The sequence below is a fragment of the Tauraco erythrolophus genome, chromosome 18 (genome assembly GCF_009769465.1).
Source record: "Tauraco erythrolophus isolate bTauEry1 chromosome 18, bTauEry1.pri, whole genome shotgun sequence".
Lineage (NCBI taxonomy): Eukaryota > Metazoa > Chordata > Aves > Musophagiformes > Musophagidae > Tauraco > Tauraco erythrolophus.
Genome location: NC_141482.1, coordinates 15640112 through 15658706, shown reverse-complemented (window position 1 = coordinate 15658706; position 18595 = coordinate 15640112). Strand labels below are relative to the sequence as shown.

The 18595-nt window shown below is 43.2% G+C and overlaps 2 protein-coding genes across 3 annotated transcripts in view; both read left to right on the top strand.

Annotated features, from left to right (window-relative positions):
* Positions 1-537: 537 nt before the first annotated feature.
* PCMTD2 (protein-L-isoaspartate (D-aspartate) O-methyltransferase domain containing 2) lies at positions 538-12846 on the top strand. Of its 2 annotated transcripts, XM_086622947.1 has the most exons (6): positions 538-584; positions 3467-3801; positions 5101-5203; positions 6942-7113; positions 7862-7985; positions 9486-12846. In XM_086622947.1, exons 2-6 carry the CDS (start codon positions 3495-3497, stop codon positions 9866-9868), a joined length of 1089 nt encoding a protein of 362 aa, XP_086479073.1. In that variant the 5' UTR covers positions 538-584; positions 3467-3494; the 3' UTR covers positions 9869-12846. The 2 variants fall into 2 exon arrangements, with proteins under 2 accessions (XP_086479073.1, XP_009987579.1); XM_009989277.2 differs by lacking the exon at positions 538-584 and having other exon boundaries at positions 3469-3801; positions 7943-7985.
* Positions 12847-16279: 3433 nt separating this feature from the next.
* The window catches only part of LOC104381538 (peroxidasin homolog), a 42899-nt gene continuing 40583 nt past the window's right edge, over positions 16280-18595 (top strand). The window contains exon 1 of the mRNA XM_009989278.2: positions 16280-16443. Coding sequence (XP_009987580.2) covers positions 16280-16443 — 164 coding nt within the window. The remainder of the gene's footprint in view (positions 16444-18595) is intronic.

Below are 18595 nucleotides of genomic sequence, written 5' to 3'. Positions count from 1 at the left end.
ACCCTGGGAAGCCCCAATCCCACCCGGAGCCAAGGCAATGTGCTGTCACGGCAGGGCCTGCTGAGGAGGCGTCCCGAGAACTGGGAGAACTGGGCGGTGGGCTGAAGGAGCAGGTATGGAAATGCAGCCATGTGCTGGGAGCCAGAAATTAGGGCAGGGTAGGGGGTTCGGGGCTGGAGGGAGGCCACCACATTGGGATGGGAGATGTTCCCAGGAGCTGTGCTATGGGACAGATGGGAAAAGAAGAGAGTCCCAGTCTGTATTTAGTCCTGATCCTTGTTTAGTCTGGATCCGTGCGGGCAGGCTGCTGGTCCAGGCTGCCAGGCTCCCCCCGCCCCGCAGTGGTACAGTCCGCACCCGCGCCTGAACGGCACAGCCCTCCCCCCCCCCCCCCCCGCCCCGCAGTGGTACGCTCCCCGAGCCCCTCCCGGCGGCGGTGGTGCGCGCCGCGCATGCGCAGTGCGGCGGCCGCCGCTCAGCTGAGCGGTGTTTACTGCTCCGGAGCGGAGCGGGGCCGGCCGCGCTGCAGCGCCCGGGAGGCGAGCGGGCCCTGCCGGCTTCGGCCGCGCCGACACACCGCTCAGGTACGGCCGGGGGGGTGAGGAGACCCTGTGCGCTGAGCTGCGGCCGGGCCCGGTTCGACCCGACATCACCGGGCCGCTGCGGCCACCGCCCCCCCCCCGGCCCCCCCGCGCCTTCCCCGGCCTGTTCACCTCAGCGCTGCCCGCGGCCGCGCCGCCCCCTCAGCCCCGCGGCCTTCCGGCGGCACCGGGGCCGCTCCTGCGGGTGCCCCGCGGTGGGGGCACGGTCCTGATCGGGGCCTCTTCCCCGCCGCGGTGGTCTGTGGGGACCGGGGTCAGCACCGGGCTGTCCCAGACCCCCCTCCCGCTCTCTCGTCTCCATCGCTTTCCTCGGCAGCAGCCTGGTAGCGCAGGGAGCGATCGAGCTGTGTGGCGTGGGGCTGTTTGGTTTGTTATTCGAGAGGTTTGGAAGGGATCGGACTGCAAGTTGTGCCAGCTGTAACTTTATTTTTAAAGGGTGGACATGCTCACCTTCGTTGCTCCTTCTGGAGCATGTCGTGTCAGAGCAGGGATTACTCTGGAATTCTGTTGGCGTGAGGAATTGTGTTTTTTGTGCCTTGTGTGTTGTTTCAAGTCTTGCTCTGTGCTTCTGCTGGTGTTTGCCTTGGAAGAAATTGCCTTAATTCCAGTGTTACGTTTCAGGTGTCTGAACGCAGCTTCTCACCTCAGACTTGGTTGGCTGGTTGTTTTGTTTTGCTTGAAGGAGAAGATAGCAACATGCAGTTGAAGGGATGTTTCAGCACTGAAAGGCTGCTTGGTTTGATACCTGTGTCGTGATCTGCTAATGATCATCATTTTTGCATGTGAACTTTGTGCCTGTTCAGATTTGTGGAAATCTGTGCTTTACTCAGAAGCGTGAAAAGTGCAGCTGTACTATTTGTGGAAGGAGAGGATCTTGTTTTAAAAAGTTTTTTAAAGATAAGTCCTCCTCCTGGTCTTGTTTCCCTTCTATCGGAAGGGGGAACCAAGGTTAAACAAAGATCTGGAATTATCCGAGGAGGAATTTAAATGTCAGAGTTCTATGTTCTACGTATAAAACCTGCATTTTATTGGAAGTAAGCTAGTTTCCAGTAAAAGCAATCATTTCAGAAGTAACTGACACCTGTCACAACTGGGATATTCCTTCATCTCATTAGAAAAATGTCTTCCATGTTGTAGAACACGGAAGAACAATTGTGGATCATGTTGCTGAGCTAAAACCAGGTCCCAGTGGGGCTTGCGTACATCAGAAAGAATTTGTTGGGGGTCCAAGGTGGAACACTGTTAAAGCCACCACTTCTTATTCATACTTTAAATCTAAAAATGTAGGCTTTTAACAGCAAAAAAGAGCTTAAGTGGAAGAAAGAAGCAAGCCTCAGAGCAAAACATGCAAAAGAAAGTCAAGGGAGTTAACATCCTCAGGGAAGAGAGTATTTTAGTATTTTAATGTTACGTAAAGCATGCTGGTCAAATATGTAAGCAGCCCTATATGTGCAGATGCAAGGAGTTGATGTGTGTGTTAAGAAAAAGGAGAAAAAAAAACCACAACAAAAACAACAGACCCACCTAAGCCTTCAGCTTGGTGCATTTCCACTGTGAAGTAGTAAAACACAATCTTCTTTTGTAGAGAAAATGAAGGAGTAGCTGTAGAAAGGAGAGGAGTGGCGTTTTATTAATGGTCTGCAACTGGACTGACGTGTTTGAGACGTGAATGTATTAAAAACTGGCTTGAGTTCCCTGCCTAAGTGTATCCTGTTTTGTGTGTCTCTGCAGGTAATCAGGATGGTATGTTATTTGAATAACTGTGAAATTTCCTTGGACTCCTGTTGCTTTTCTTTGTTTCCTCTGAAGCTGGAAGTGTATAATTTGCTCTTGCTGAATGTGACAAATAAACCCCAACAATTTAGCTGTGGGCAGATCTCCTGATCCCAGGAATGAACTCTAAAGCTGCTGCTTCTGTGGTTGTTATTGTTAAGCAGAGAATGGCATTGTAAATAAGTGGATTTAAAAAAGTCAATCGTGTTGTGTTTTCTTAAAAGGATTTTTATTTTTTTTTAAGATATAGATAGGGAAGAAAAGCTTGCTTTTCTTTTCCCCCACACCAGCAGGCTTGATAGTTGCTGGAGGTGATCGCATGATTGAAGGCAGAAGTGTTTGTAATTCATAAATCCGTGTCACTGAAGGGTTTCCAAATTGGGGGTTAGCTCATCTAGGACTTAAGAGGACCAAAGAAATTCCCCAGGCTTCCATGGAAATTCTCTCTGTTGCTGCCACCTGTGTCGTGAAGTGTTTTCCTGATGGTGGTGGCTCAAGCTCTGAAGATGAGCTGTGTGAAAGTGCATTTGCTCAAGTGAGTGAGCTCGTGCTCCAGGTCAGAGGTTTGTTTAACCTCTGTGAACCCAGCATGCCGTTACGTTTTCTTTGAACGTGCAGTTTGGGTGTTTTCTGGTTCTTGCTGCCTGTGTCTTAGTCTCTTGATTTCCCTTTGATGCTTTTAGAGATAGAAAGTCTGCGTGTGGCCAGAATTCTGACAGGCAAGCCAGACTCGCACCGTGGCTTGGATTTTCAGTGAAAAATGACCTGTAAGCATTGGAGCTAGAATAATCCTCTATATAAAGGGCTTCAGTGGAAAAGCTGACGTGCTAGGAAAAGATTGGTAGTGTTTGAAGACAGGCATTCCACATTGGAATTGCCTATTGTGATTTTCCCTGCTAGTGTCAGGTCCTAGAAGCCAGATCTGCTGCATTTTGGTTTTCATTGTGTGAATGGGGGCTGGGGGTGCTGGGGGTGATGTTTTTCTGCTGCTTGTGGTCCTTACAGTACCTAAAGGTCCCACTTAATTTACAGCAATACAATTTAGTGCTGAAGTGCATGTTCTACACCTCACCTCTTTATTGTTCTTTCAGTTTCGGTGCTCATAGAAAACTGTTGAAGATGGGAGGTGCAGTGAGTGCAGGAGAAGATAATGATGAATTAATTGATAACCTGAAGGAGGCACAATACATCCGGACAGAACTGGTGGAACAGGCATTCCGAGCCATCGATCGAGCAGATTACTACCTGGAAGAGTTCAAAGACAATGCCTACAAGGACTTGGCGTGGAAGCATGGAAATATTCATCTCTCGGCACCGTGCATTTACTCTGAGGTGATGGAAGCTTTGGATCTGCAACCAGGGCTGTCATTTTTGAATCTTGGCAGTGGCACTGGTTATCTGAGTTCTATGGTTGGACTCATCTTGGGTAAATACCTTTTCAATCGTGTTAACTGTTTACATTAGATTTTTTTTAAAAAAAAAGTTTTGAAATTGGGAATGACGCATTCCTCAAGTAGTGAAACAAAAAACCTAATGGGTAGCTAGGAAAATAAAGAATGAGTTAATCCAACTGGCCAATTTATCAGGATTCTTGCAGCCTTCTCTCTGGAACTGGATGGGATCTGGATTTCTGTGGCAGTTCAGAACAGGCAATGCTGTGATTGCACAGGTGGCTGCAGTGGATTCCTGCAGGATGGGGCGCAAACTCGGGTTTTTGCTTCTTAAGCAAGAACCCAGCTCTGGAGCAGGAGTGCCACGTTTAAACCAGGATTGAGCGTGTCCACAGAAACCTGTGGCTATAGCTGCCCTGTGCCTCGTTTGTTTTCACGCTGTCCTGCCTAGACCAAAACATGTTTGAGATGCAGTTTTGACTCTGACCGACGTACAGGTGGGAGTAGTCTCTGGAAAGCAGTTTGTGCGTGAGAGCTGACTTTGTGACCATGTCTGCAGTAGGCACAAAGCAGAACATCCAAGTGCAGTTATACAGGTGCAATTCACCCTGAAGTATTTCAGTCGGCAGCTGTGCTGCCAGGATAGATAACAAATGACTACAGGGTGCAGATTCTGCTTTTGTGGGAGTGTCAAGGATTTTAACTGCTGAAATGTTGTAAGGACAGAGCCTCGCTCCCATCTCCCATTTGTGGTTTTCTGCTGGTTTTGTTGAGATTAGCTGGGATGCCACTATGTAACTCCAGGGCTTTTGAATTCTTTTGAATTTCTGGAATTCAAAAGTCAGTTCTGAATAAAAAACGTGAGTGCTGAACGACTTCTGTATCTTCTAACATAATTTTTGCTGTTAATCGAGATACAGTGTGTGGTGACTGTTCCTGATTCCTCTGAGGAGATTTTTAGCATATCAGCAAGGGGATATAAAAATTTTTTTGGAGAGATTTATTAAAACATGCAGGCTGTTGTTCTGCATTGAATTTTTTTTCCAGGTGATCAATTTTACAGCAATAACATCAGTGTTTCCTTCCTACAAAGGAATTTCTTGCATAGTTAAGAGCAAATGTTTCAAAAATCAGTTGTACCAAACAGCCTCGTTTGCTGCCAGAAATTGCAGGTGTAGGGTTGCAGTTCCCATTGCAGGACTGAGGGAGCTGACCCTGCACAAGCACTGGCACTCAAGGAGCAATCTGTTACAGGAAGAAACCAAAACTGTGTTCAGTCCTGTAGGATTTGTGGTGTTGCCTGGTACCATTATCCTAATGTTCCAAATTTGCAGGTCCTTTTGGCGTTAACCATGGTGTGGAGCTTCATTCCGATGTGATCGAATATGCGAAGCAGAAATTGGACTTCTTCATTAAAACGAGCGACAGCTTTGACAAGTAAGACTGCAGAATGCCTCTTTGGATTCATTTGGGGCATTTGGCTTTAGTCGTGGCAGTTCTTGCTCCCGCGGGGCAGCTCTGGATTCAGGGTAATCCGAGGATTCGGGCTCCTTAGGCTCGCTGAGCTGCAGTGTGTGACCTTGGAAACTGATGCGTGTTGTGGGGGAGTTTCGGTAATTTTTGCTGTGTTTTTAATAGCAGTGCTGCTGTTTCAGAGCTGAGGAGGCTGAAAAAGGTTACTTGTTACCTGCAAGTGCGTTTTAGAATTTGAAACTTGCAAATAGCAGTAGTAGTTACGTTTGTGACGCAAGAGCGCACGTGGTTATCAGAAGAATGCGAACTGATTTCTGTGGTGGCCCTAATAGGTTTCATCTGAGAAGAAGAAAAGTGATGTTTTAAAATATGAAGGTAGTTTTATGATGATTAAGTTGGTACTAAAACTGCCTGGGATTTGATTTATGTTCTTCCTTAGAACCTCTATTCTGCTGCTGTCACAAGTAATAACTTTCCAGCAAGATAACCATTGCCAGTAGTAACCTCAGCAATAAAAGTTGTAGCTGTCATATTTTTGGATCCGTCTCACAGTTTGTTCAAACAGGGAAGTAAAGCATCTCTGGCTACCTGATAGTCTTCCTCTCGTGGGAGGAAGAAAATTAAAGTCATTACATGCTGGAATTTCAACTACTCAGCTTTGTGCCGTTACTGCTGTACTGGAAAGCTGCTGTATTTTCTTGATGTTGGCAGCAGACTGAAAGTTTTTGGTGTGGACATGTTTGCACATAGATGATTAGACTTTTTTCAGAGTGTGACTCTTGTTCGAATAGGTGTTTTAAGGAAGACTTTTCTCCTCTCTCCAGACAAGCATAGCTATGGAGCAAAAGTGAGCTGAATTCCAAAATCAACATGACTGGAAAATTGGCATTGCTGGGAGAAAGAGCTGCTGGGTTGTGCTGTTAGAACACCGTGTGCAGGAGCTGTTAGCTGGCTGCTCTGAACATCCAGCATGCTCTGCAAAGGCAGAAAGCTTCAGGAATAAATAGGTGCTGTACTGAGCTGCCTCTGAAGGTACCAGTAGAAGAATGGATATGTTGTACGACTTCCATCAAAATCAGCCCTTAAATGTGGGGCTTAAGGCTTGTGTACATTTGGAACACGTAAGAAAATCAGAAATGTAAACTGAACCAGAAATGCTAGAGGCAAAAATTCTTTTTATGATGGGTGAAAGCACAGTTCTTTTGAATCTAATGGCAAAACCTCCACTGGCTTCAGCAAAGCATACTTCTGAAGCATCAGGTTAGAGTTCCCCGCAACGTATGAAAACCATTTAAAAGGTTTTGAAAATGCCAAAAAAATCCCTGGTGCAGTCCTCAGAAGACTTTAACATTTGGACTTGCAGGTTGAATATTTGTGTTTGCATTTTATAACTGAGTCAGCATCAGGTCACTAAAAATAGCTTGTTCTGAAGAGTCACATGCAACTCAAGTATGAAATGATGCATCCTTATGCTCTGGAGATTTTAATATGTGAATTCTCACCTCGTTTTTCTGTGGTTTCGAGGCTTCTAGCTGTGGTCTGTTCTGATAATGTCTAGAATATACAGGTTTCAGAGGAGAAATCCCATGAAAGTGTTTTTTTAAAAGTATTTTTTATTGTTTCATTTGTTTCAGAGTCATGAAAATAATCAATTTGCTAAATTGTAATGTTCTTGTGTGGCACACGTCTTCTTCATTTTCAGATTTGAATTTTGTGAGCCATCTTTTGTTACTGGCAATTGTTTGGAGATCTCTCCAGACTGTACTCAGTACGACCGTGTTTACTGTGGTGCTGGAGTCCAGAAGGAACACGAAGACTACATGAAGAACCTGTTGAAAGTTGGGGGAATTCTTGTCATGCCTCTAGAAGAGAAGGTTGAGTGACTTTCTACTCATGTTTCTCTTTCAGTTATTTATTCTGATCTCGCCTTAGTCAATAGTTCTTCCTTTAGTTTGCCCTTCTTGCAGCAGGTTGAAGAAAGCATTAAATGCACCAGTTTTCGCTATGAGTGGAGACTGAACTCTGCACACTTCATAATATTTAAGAAATTCGTAGCTCTGAGTCTTTCCCATATTCCAATCTGTTGTTGTTCATTGCACGTTCACTTTCGTGCTGCAGAAAAATGTCAGCGAGGTGTTGTTCAAGTTATATAATCCAGTGGTGTACTTAATGGCAAAATGCACAATTTTACACCCTAACAAAAGAAAAAGTGTGCGAGTTGTCCCTATTTTCAAGTGTCACTGGCTGCTTTTTAGTAAAAAGTGGGAAACCTGAGCCCTTTGTGCAAGCTCAAGGTTGTTCAGATCCTCTCTTTGGCGTCAAGGTGTGGTGTTTTACTGGGCTCGAGTGGCTGAGGTGGAGGTGTCAGACCTTTCACCTCTGCCAGAGTAGCTGAGATGAGCAGAGTTTCTTCCCAGTAAGATGCTGTGCAGTGAGTGAGTATAAGAGATTTGAGCTGGAACCAAAATCCTTATTACCTTTCTCCTTATTACTCAACTTTTACTGTTGTAGCTTCTGGTACTTTAGCCGCTTGTTCAGGCAGAAAATTCGTTTGTTCATTTTTTGTTCAAAAACCTGACTGTACTTCACACAATGGACAATAATCTCCTTGTTTTGGTTTAGTTAACTAAAATAACTCGTACTGGTCCTTCTGCCTGGGAGACCAAGAAGATTCTTGCTGTTTCTTTTGCTCCTTTGATTCAGCCCAACCACGCCGATTCAGGGAAATCAAGGCTCGTTCACTTGCGTGAGTACGGACGTTCTTGAGTACGGGGGAGGTTTCTTCTGCTGTTTGGCTATAAGCTGCACCTTGCTTCCTTAGATGTAACGTCACTGAATCCTTTCAAGGAAAATTACTCCAACTGCTTCCTTCTTTGAACAGTTGACCAAGTCTTATGTTGGATCCCAGTCTGTCTTTGAGGATACCTGCGGAAGCCTGGTGCAAGAATCAGAATTGTGTAAAATAGGTTCTAAATACAACTGACTTCATGTGAAATTGTACCTAAACTTTGTGGGATGTTTGGTCATTGGTTTTGCACATGCAGATACCTGTTTCAATCCTGAATTACATACTGTCATGGTTCTCAGGCACTGTGCCATGGTGATGGAAAATACACAAGCAGTACCTGTGAACAAACGTCCTATCTACTCAAAAGGCTCTCCCTGGCCAGCAGTTCAGAATTATCCTGAACCTGGAACGCTTAGGGGATAGAAGTTGTGCAATTTTTGGTTAGCTGTTTGAAATGCAGGTCATAGGCAGTGACCTCAATCTTTAGATTAAGACTTGGGTGTAGAGAGGCCTCTTAAGATCACACGAAGACAGAGGTGCTTCCATAAAGAGATTAGCCAGGCTTTGTTCTTATTCTGGGAAGGTGTCTTTGCATGACAAAAATCAGCTCAGTCAGCAGTCCATACAGGGCTATAAAGTCCATTAAGCGCATATTTCAGCAGCTTTGTACTGAGACCTGCATATACATTACATGGAATTTTGTTCTGATTCCTTCTCTCAGGTCGCAGGAATGCTTACTTGTCAGAAGACAGGGGTTTTGTTTGGTTTGGTTTTAATTCCTTTTAATACATGGATGTGTGTGCATCAGTACATTTTTTTCTTAAGGGCTGCCAGCAAATAAGTGCAGAAGACAGAACAGTCTTCCAAAGCATTAATTGTGGGAGGTATTTTAATACAATAACTTATTGTGTGCTTCTATAATTACTTTTACTAAATGGTTTCCAGCCAGTGTTCACCCACTAAGTCTGGAGCAGTTTTTGAAGAGCATAAACAGCACTCATGTTTTAAGTGAAGAATTTGGCAAAGTCGAAGTAACTTCCCAATAGAAAAATAATTTTTTGGAGAAGTTAAATAGACTTCAGGTCTAGTTATCTACAGTAGGAAAACGTCTTTTTCTGAGTTATTAAACAGTCACAGTTTCAGTCACTAAGTCTGCATTCTTATAATCTTTAAGACATGTGTATCTTAAAATAATTGTGAGGACTTGACATCAAAATACGAAACTCTTCTTTCATCCCATTCTTTTTCTTCAGTTAATGAGAGAAATGCATAATTAAATTTTGTTTGGAAAGTTACAATACAGTTTATCCGAGTTGACAGGAGTTGAATAGAGCTGCTTTAGTAATCACAGCAGGGAATTCAAGTGGCCTGATTTAATTTGAGCAAATACAACTTTTGCTGTGAGTATTCTTGAGGGGAGTTCCTCCATATCTGTTCATGGTTTTCGTTTTGTTTTAGCCCCAGTGGCTGTGCGCAGCCTCCAGGATCTGGCTCGCATAGCCATCCGAGGAACCATTAAAAAACTTATACACGAAGAAACAATGAGCAAAAACGGAAACGGGCTGAAGAACCCCCCGAGGTTTAAACGAAGACGAGTGCGTCGCCGTCGCATGGAAACTATTGTTTTCTTGGACAAAGAGGTCTTCGCTAGCCGCATCTCCAACCCATCGGATGATAACAACAACAGTGAGGATCTCGAGGATGAGAGACGAGAAGAGGAAGAACCTAAACCCTCTGAACTAAAGCCAGATCCCCCTGTAAACTTTTTGAGAGAAAAGGTCTTGAGTCTGCCTTTGCCTGATCCCTTGAAATATTACCTGCTTTATTACAGGGAAAAGTAATTTCCTTCTTCTAGAAAGCAGGAAGTAGGCAGAAAGTAAAGTACTACTTAGGGCTTGAGAAATGTGTACCACTTGCTTGCCTGCTAGTATGACCACCCAAGGCAGTAGGCTGGCTGGGGAATGTGGCTGCTGTATACTTAAACATTACAGCTTTTTTGAGTTTCTTCTTTCTTCTCAGTTGTGTGCTATAGTTTTATCCTACAGCAGGGATTCCTTAGGGAGCAAGTCGGTGAAATGCTCAGCTGCTTTTGGAAAGGAGGATGTAATTCCCCGAAACTAACTGCACAAAGATATTCTAAAAATCTCGTGGCTGCTCTGCTGAATTTTAAATATTCTTAAGCAGTTCCCCAAAGACCTTTGCTGTCTGTGTTCTCTCCCACTAAACCTGCCATATGTTCACCATGGCGAGTGTTTAATGGAGGATGAAGAATATTAGTGAAAACTGACCTGGCAAATCTTGTTTCTTCCAGTAATCTGAAAAAGCACAACTTTTACAGAATGGAAAGAATTTTTGGCATTACCCTTGTGGCATCCAAGTTTTCAGTGAGAAGGAAAGCATCAGCTCCTCTTTGGTTGGTCTCAGTTTTCCTTATAAACACTATATATAATTTTTCAGTAAAAGGTCAAAATGTTTTACAGAATATCGATTGTCTTAATGGGAAACACTCGTTTTAGTGAATTAGTCTGAGATGCAAAGTTGTGTTGTTGGGTTTTTTTAAAGCGATGGAAGCAAATGAAGAATTGCAGAGCTGATTAGCTGTGACAGAATGCTAGGGTAGCCAGGGTTGTGACTGTCTCTGGGAATGTCTACAGAGCAGCTCTGAGTGGGGAAGAGGGCAGAGAGGAGATGCGGAGCAGTGAGTTTGTGAAAACTGACGGAGAAGGCAGAATCCGTGGATTTTGCTGTTGTGTGAGATGTCTGCTAGGCTGAACAGAGCGAAGTGCAGAGCACCAGCCTGGGCAGAGTGGCTTGTGTCCTGGTAAATCAGCCAAACATCATTTTGTGAAGGGTATGTGGGACCTGAAAACAGTCTGGAAAGCCAAACTGATGCAGTTCGTAGGTGTTGCCGTGTGTTCCTGCTGTAGCAGGGTGGCCGGAATACTTCATGTGCACACACGGTCCACAGGCAGTAGGTGGAATGAGGTTGGTTGACTTGTTAGGTTATTTTATTCCTGCAACAATTAAGTAGGTGTTTTAACAGGCTTATATAGAAGGACTTTACACTGCAGTTCTGTGGATGTGAACTCTTAGTTTTTATTCCCAAGTCTTCCTGTAATGGTGATGGAAGGAGATACCATGGTTAGAAGGGGAAGTTTTACTTGGTTCAGCTGTTTGCAAAATCTACCTAGGCTGATAAAGGCTAGAAAGAAACCCTTGAGCTTATATTGATGTGAAATATTCCTCAAGCAGGGAGGGAGTGGGGTGAAAAACCCCCTCTCAGTAGGTAACGAAACTGTGTTAAGGTGTTGTCCCATCAGAAGCACTTGAGTTGGTATCACTTTGATATCTTTTTTTTTCATCTCCTCATTTTCTGAGGAGGAGCGAATGAAGACTGTCTTGCCAAAAATATGCTGAGTTTTCGGTTAACGGTGCTGAGTTGCACAACTGGCGTGGTGATAGTGTTCCAAAGCTCTGTGTGGCTTTGGAAATAGATAACTCTTGTATGTCTGAGGCCGAGGTGGAGAACTCTTCCTTACTTTTTGTGTATCTTTGAGAGTATTACCTGACAGTACAGTGTCATGTGGCTGCTGGCACATAACAGTTGTAGGCTGCATTTTGCCTTTCGTTTCCTAACTCTCCACTTGTGGTCTAAATGGTACCCTGAGCTATCTTGCTCCCTCAGAATTCTATTTTGTTATTTTAATTGGGGCAGTTCTGTGGCCGCTGAGCTGATGGTTTCCTGTAAACATTTCAGTACCCATCTTGTAATTCTGACACCTACCGTGAATTTATTTCTGCAAATGAAAATCCTGAATGTGGTGGGGAGTGGAGGCGTAATAGAATCTACGTGTGATGTTTCTCTGTGCTTCCTCAAAGCCGTTGCCTCTGCGTTTGTTGGGCATTTCTGCTTCATAGCTGTCACGCCAGGTACGTGCCTTTCTGTATTGTGGCACAATTTCCATACCCCTACATAGTACAGGGTGCCTCCTACTTCTGGCAACCGGGTCATCCTTCAGTTTGTTAATTACAAAACTTCTTTTAAGGAAGTTGCTTTAAAAATGACATTAAGCTTCAGGTTTGTGTTTGTTAACCTTGCTGAGATTCTGTTAAAGCTGACTAGTTGAGGGAGAATTAGCTTTCATTTATCCTTGTTTGATTTTACCCCCATCCCACCCCCAGTTGTAAGAGATATTTTGTCGGATTTTTCACCAGATTTGCCTTTTTTATTACATTTGCTAGACTATTTTTTTTTTGTAGCTTTCTATAAGATGCATAAAATACTGCTATTTTTCCTGGATAACATTGAATAAATAAATGCATATACAGGAAATTTATGTTCTAGGTTGTCAGATTGTCCCCTTGTCCGAAAAACCACGGATCCAAACAAACCCGTAGTACAAATTTTATGTGTAACATAATTATAAAATTGTATTGCTTATAGCCTGTAAATGAAGGGGGACTGTAAATACATTTTCCCTGTGCACAAGCACTGGCACTGTAGTTTTGTATCCGTTTCTAATAGAGTAATTGTAGCATCACTGTTTTTATATAGTCTCTTAACCTATCTGGGAATTTTACCTGCTTTGTTTCTTTTGTGTTCGAAGTAGCCTTCACTTCAATTGTATGTGATTCCTTTTAGGTTTCGATACTGAAGTCAATGTGCAAAAAGAAATGAACTTGAAGCTGCTGTAATCATTAGTGTGTAGAAAGTAGAGTTAAATTGGCCTGAGGCATGCAAAAGTGTTATGCAATTTAAACTTTATGAATAAGTGTTTCTGTATCAATAAATTCAGTAAAGACTTTTTAGCCTTCTTAACATGGCTTTGCATCATGTCGTGGTTCGAACACTTTGTAGGTAGGTACTGATTTCCATAATTGAAGGTTAAGACAGAACTCCAGAAAAAGCACTTAATAACGTAGTGCAGGTGCATCGTTTTAGACGAACTCCTCAGAATATAATCTCTCAAAAGCAACCTGCCCAGCTGATGATTTCTAAACCTTCATGTAGTGGAGTTGTGCAAGATGTGTTTTGGAATTAGCACACTCAGAACTGATCTAGATTTAATACATCAAAACGGTTCAAGAGTGAGTTCCCTTACCTGGCTCTCAGACCTGTAGACAACAGATATCAAGAGGTCATTTAGTCCATTTCTGTACTTCAAGGAATTGCCTGAGCCAAAGGTGGCAGGAGTTAGTTTTTATACATTCTCTTGTCTTTAATGCACCACTCTTTTCTCCTGTGCTCTGTTTCAGTGCTGAATTAATGCAGATTTTTGTGTTAAAGGCTCCCATTTCACTAATATTGAGACTACTACATTGGCTTCAGCTGTAACAGGAAACTGATCATAATAGCAAATACAGCTGTTGCTGGTTAAATGTCTGTTAATCTTTATTCCACAGGATAATTACCTGTAGTCTGTGTTTCTTCCTGCCATCTGTGTGTATGATAGATGTCCTTTTACCAACTACAACGTAAGACTAGTTCAGTGTTAATGTTTTCCTTCACGTGATGCTTGCTGAAAAAAAAAAAAAATCCTTTTCTGCTTTGGAAAGCTATGGATATGTCATACAAATGGTATCGAGTAAATTAAATTTGTCAGATAATGTTTATGTTCACTTCATAGTAAAATGTAAGCCATCACACCTCCCTGGGAAGTAGTGATGAGCGCCTCAGGGGACCTACTCCAGTGAAATCTTTCTGTTGGGGCAGAAGTGGTAGTTAAAAAAAGGGAGAGGGGGAACCACACGTCTGAAAAATAAAACCAAAATTCCTTGTGTTCTCCTGATGTGAAAAAGCCTGTCTAGCAGGGGCTGGAAGTGCTTAAGCATGGGACACAAGCGTTAACTTTCATTCCTGTTGCTTAGGAGTTAACTTTTGGTTCTTGTTCAGAGCTGCATGCTTCTTTTTTAAGCAATTTGTCATGTTGATGGAAAATAAGATAAATGAATGGAAAAGGACGGGAGCTGTGATGGCTAGCAACATCTCATGAACATCCTGTTTGTCATGAAGAGGAGATAAGTGAGGTAGAAGAGATGTGGTTCAAGCTTAAGTGACGATCTGCTTCTGAGTCAATGGAAAGGTTGCAGAACTTGCCTTTTTGCACTCAACTTGTTCCCTGTGATATGGCCACTGTTAAATCTGCTGACTTGGCTAAAGATCCTGTTCCTACAAAGCGGTAGGCAAATACCCATCAGTCCTCCCAGGAGCTGCCACCACCGCACAGCCAGGCGCTGAAAGAAGATTCCAAAGACAGTGCGTACAGAAACAGGATCGATGCCTGCCCCAGCTCTCCTGGTAGCAATCTAAATAAACCTGGAAGGGATTTTTTTTTTTTGCAGATGGTTGGTTTGGAGCTCGGAGTTTAAGCACCAAGATATAATCGGAGGCAGAAGGCAAATGCCTCATATTTGTAAAGTGGCCAGATGTGCCAGGGAAGAAGTTGATGACTTAAATGCTGGCACATGGTTGGAGGAAAGCATTTCTGTTTATTTTCCTAGAAATACTTTACAGAACAACTTCGGAGTAGCTGTGTTACCCTGTCCTAACAGAGCTCGCTGTGTTTTGGAAAGAGAGACGGGGAGCGATCGGGCTGGAAGAACATGACTGAAGTCTCGAAGGTGTTGACATCACCACATCGGTGTCTCGTCTGATGCACACGAAGGATGCACTTGTAATGCACTTAGCTTCCCAAATGGGAATTAAAAGCTGTCATTTATCTGGAGCAATCTGCTCTCCGCTGCCGATTGTTCCATAAAGGCTGGAGCAGATTATTTGGCCTTTTACAGCCTGTTTTTCTGAGAAGGGGTCGGGTGGCCACTAGAGGACACTCTGCTCAAAACCATGAGTTGGGTCCCGGGGAGCTGAGCGAACTTGCTTGGATTTCCAAGTGATGTCAGAGCAAAGAAACAGCAGATCGCCTGAGGAGCAGATGCAGAAAACCTGCAGGATCGTGCCCTTTTGTAGCTGGGGAGGAATACAGCTTTTACCATCTATGATCTGAAATCTGTAAGTGAAACCCCAAAACCCAACACTCTCTCCCCAAATGCTCTAGTGACAGTCTGGAGGCAGAAGAGAACCGGGGAGCTTGAAGTGTCACTGTTGTTACTCTTTTGTCACGTTAATTATATTGTAGTTTCCAGTATAAAGCAGACTGGCAGGCTGATGGGAAACTTCTGTTTGATCTTCCAGGGAAGGTGGAATGGTGCCATGTTTGGAATCCCTCAAATACCTTTATATCCTAATGAGCGTTAACGTCTCACGCTCATGCTGAACTCACACATTTAGGATCTTGTACAGTAATAATTTAAAACTTAAAGACAAACTGTTCTCGCTCTAAGCTGCTTTATAACAGTAAAAGGTGATTAATTCAACTTGCGTCTCAATTTTTATTATCCAGTGGGAGAAACAAACTGAGGTCTGCATTTCCTACAGGAATTCAAACTCAGTTTCATTGTTTCTTTCCTTCTTCACCCCTCAATTGCCTTTAATTTCACCAAAATCCTGTCATTTTTCCAAATTACATCCTTGTAGGAAGGAATTACACGAGCTAAATGGTCTTTGAAATGAATCAGTTTTACTCTGCATAAGAAACTTTACAGAATACAATCAGGTATTTTTTTTGGTCTTTATTTGCAGGTTATTTATCTCTGTTAGTGATTTCCCTTTTGAAATCTGTAGCGTTTCATGCACCCATCAATGGCTGGAGATGTTTTTTTGCTGGATGTTATAACTACATGTAATGAGTGACAGCCTCTATCCTAAAAGCCTTACTGCCTGATATGTTTGACAGGCAGATAAGATGCTATCCTTAGTTTGCAGAGCGTATGCTAAGGCAAAAATTTCAACATCAAAAACGTGACCCTGGGCTGTCTGCGTCCTGGCTCAGCCCTGGAAGCACTGGGTCATTTTTTGGTCCTTGTCCAGAGTTGCATTCTGCCTGCGTTCAGATAAACGCCGGCCAAGAAGGTGAGGAGTTAACTTGCTGTTCAAAATAAGAAAAAAGGCAAAAAATAAATCAAAATAAAGACTTTATATTTCAGCACCACAATTAAAGAGGGGTGGGAACAGTCTGATCTGCAGTGATGTACATAATGGCAGAGAGGGTGGGCGGCTGGACTGTCAAACTGCCTTAATTTAATTGCAAACACATGCTGATGAGTCCCCTCCTCCTGGACCTCAGGGCTGGGAAACTTTTTTTTGTCAGCTCCCTGCAGTTCAGAATTGAGGCAAATACACTCCAGCAAACACCATGCTGATCAAACCTTCAGTTCTTCGAGGCTTTTTGTGTTTTCTCCTCTTGCCTAGTGTCTCCTGCTCCTGCCCTAGTCGCTGCCTGTGCTTCAGGACTACAGTAAGATGCATGCATCTGATGTTGGAAACCATCCCCGATATCCCACCCCAGACAAACATACTGTGAGTAACCATTTCATTTTACTGCCTTTCTTACCTGCTTGGTCTTTAGAAAGAAGAAAGAAAAAGCCAAGGCCAAAAGCATGGGTTTTATCCTCTTCCTTTTTGTCTGCATCGCAAACTGTTTCGTGCTTTTAGAGCATAAAACAGAAACTGCTGCTTTTGGCGTCAGTTAATTGCTAGCAGGACAATCAAGGGAATTGAAAAATTTAGTAAGAATAATGCCAGGGCGATGACTGGAAGACGTTTTTGGAGAATCAAAGGTCACAAATGTTAAATGAGCTTATAGAAAGGTACACAGCTTACATTTGAGAGGCTTTGCATATGGGTGCAGGGGAGAGAGAGGAAATAACAGCAGTTCAGGCTTTTGTCTCTGCTGAAACAAACACTTTCCTGATACATACACCACCATTTCTTTCTGAAACTGTTACATACTGGTTTTCCAGTTTCTATCTGAACTATACGAATCTAACTTAAGGCTTGTTTGGAAAGCAACAATTGTGGTAACTCACAGATCCCTTGAGAAATAAAGTACCTGTTGGTGAGGAGCTGCTGGCTGAGTCCATTCAAACACGAGAGGTGGAGGAAAAGGGCATGTAATGCTTCGAGACTCCTAAACAGCCAGTAAGAGCATTTCCCTGTGATTCTAATCTAATCCTAAACTTAAAGGTGGCTTTAAGATGCAGTGGCAAGTGACAAAATACTTCCCTTTGTGCTGCTCTTAGCTGATCCCTTGGTTTGAAAGGCCTTTTCTATAAATAGTAGGGAAGACTTGTCAGAAATTTATCTTTATACTCATCCTCCTTAAAATGCTGCTGATTGTAAACCTTATTCAACACTAGTTTGAGAAGCTTTTCCCTGTGCCTGTAACAAACCAAATTTGGTTTCAGCCAAAGCATCTATACCAGCATTTCTCCTGTAAACATCTCGCTAACATTGCTAATGTGATTTCTTTGCTGGCAGCCTAAGGAACGTGATGTGGGCAGGATGCTGGTGTTTTAATTGCTGCCATCCAGATCTGCTTTGGTGGGTGGAAACCACAGAGGTTCTAGCATTAGTGGCACACAGCAAAGTGTCTATGCTTGCTACAGCTGCCAGAGCTATGTTGTTGGGAAAAAAGATTGCAGCTGGGCTACTTGGGATCACCCTGACACAGGCAGGTCGGAATCTGGGCTTGCTCTCTCTCTCTAGGTTAGGGATGGAGTGGTTATTCTGCAGTGTGGAGCTGGTCAGCACTAGATGGCTTGTTGGAAGCTATCTGGGTAGTGGTTTTCTGCTCTACAGCAGCTTGCAGGGTCTGACTCTCCAGATTGTCTCCAAATTTTTTTCCCCTGTATTCCCCTGCATCTTGAAATATTCAAATATTTAAAATACCCTTCCACTTTCTGGTTTTAGCAAAGTAACTTGTTTCTCCTTGTTGAAACATAGATTCTATCAAGGGAAAAGCTGTTTTGTTGACTGAACTGAAATATTTCTGAGCTCAATAAAGCTTAATCTCTGTTCTGTCTTTGAAATGAGACGTTTACTGTCACACTGGATAGCCTGAGTGTGTTTCTGGTGGAGATTCTTTGAGTGCAGAGGGAGGGAAATTTACTGTGGTCACCAACTTTTTTTCAGTCCTGGAATGGTGGATTTCTAAATGCCCTCTGGCAACAGCAAGCTTCATTCTTTCTGTGCTGCAGGGTGCAAAACCCAGCTCTGCTCCATGGCTTGTCCTTGCAGCTTCAGTGAAGTTCCAGGTAGTGTTTTGCTATAATTTAAGTGGTGTTTCATTGTCTGTAAAACTTGATCTAGAAAGGTGACCACGTTTTCTACTGTGGTGGACACAGTCACCCTAATTCCCTCTCCTCTGATCTAACTGGTTTGCACGTACACTGCTTGTAAATGGTCCATGTTTTTCCTCCTTAACCATTTGGAAAGCTGGCTAATATAGTTTAAAATGATAGCCACAGCCTTGAATGGGAGACAGGTCTTTTAAACGTTGACTAAATGGTATAGGTGTGAGATATAAAAGTGCTAATGTTCCAAAATGAGATGACTGCCTTTGTAGACCAGTATTTTTTAGGGAGATTTATCTGGTTTATTCTCTTTTAATACTGTCTGTATGATTATAAGCAAAGCCCATACTGATGAGCAGAGATTCCCAGAGATACAA

Excerpts from the sequence above, each read along its gene's own strand:
- PCMTD2 (XM_086622947.1), top strand. The coding sequence starts at position 3,495 with ATGGGAGGTGCAGTGAGTGCAGGAGAAGATAATGATGAATTAATTGAT. Across the intron at positions 3,802-5,100 it reads TATGGTTGGACTCATCTTGG|GTCCTTTTGGCGTTAACCAT; the intron begins GTAAATACCTTT and ends CCAAATTTGCAG. Across the intron at positions 5,204-6,941 it reads ACGAGCGACAGCTTTGACAA|ATTTGAATTTTGTGAGCCAT; the intron begins GTAAGACTGCAG and ends CTTCATTTTCAG.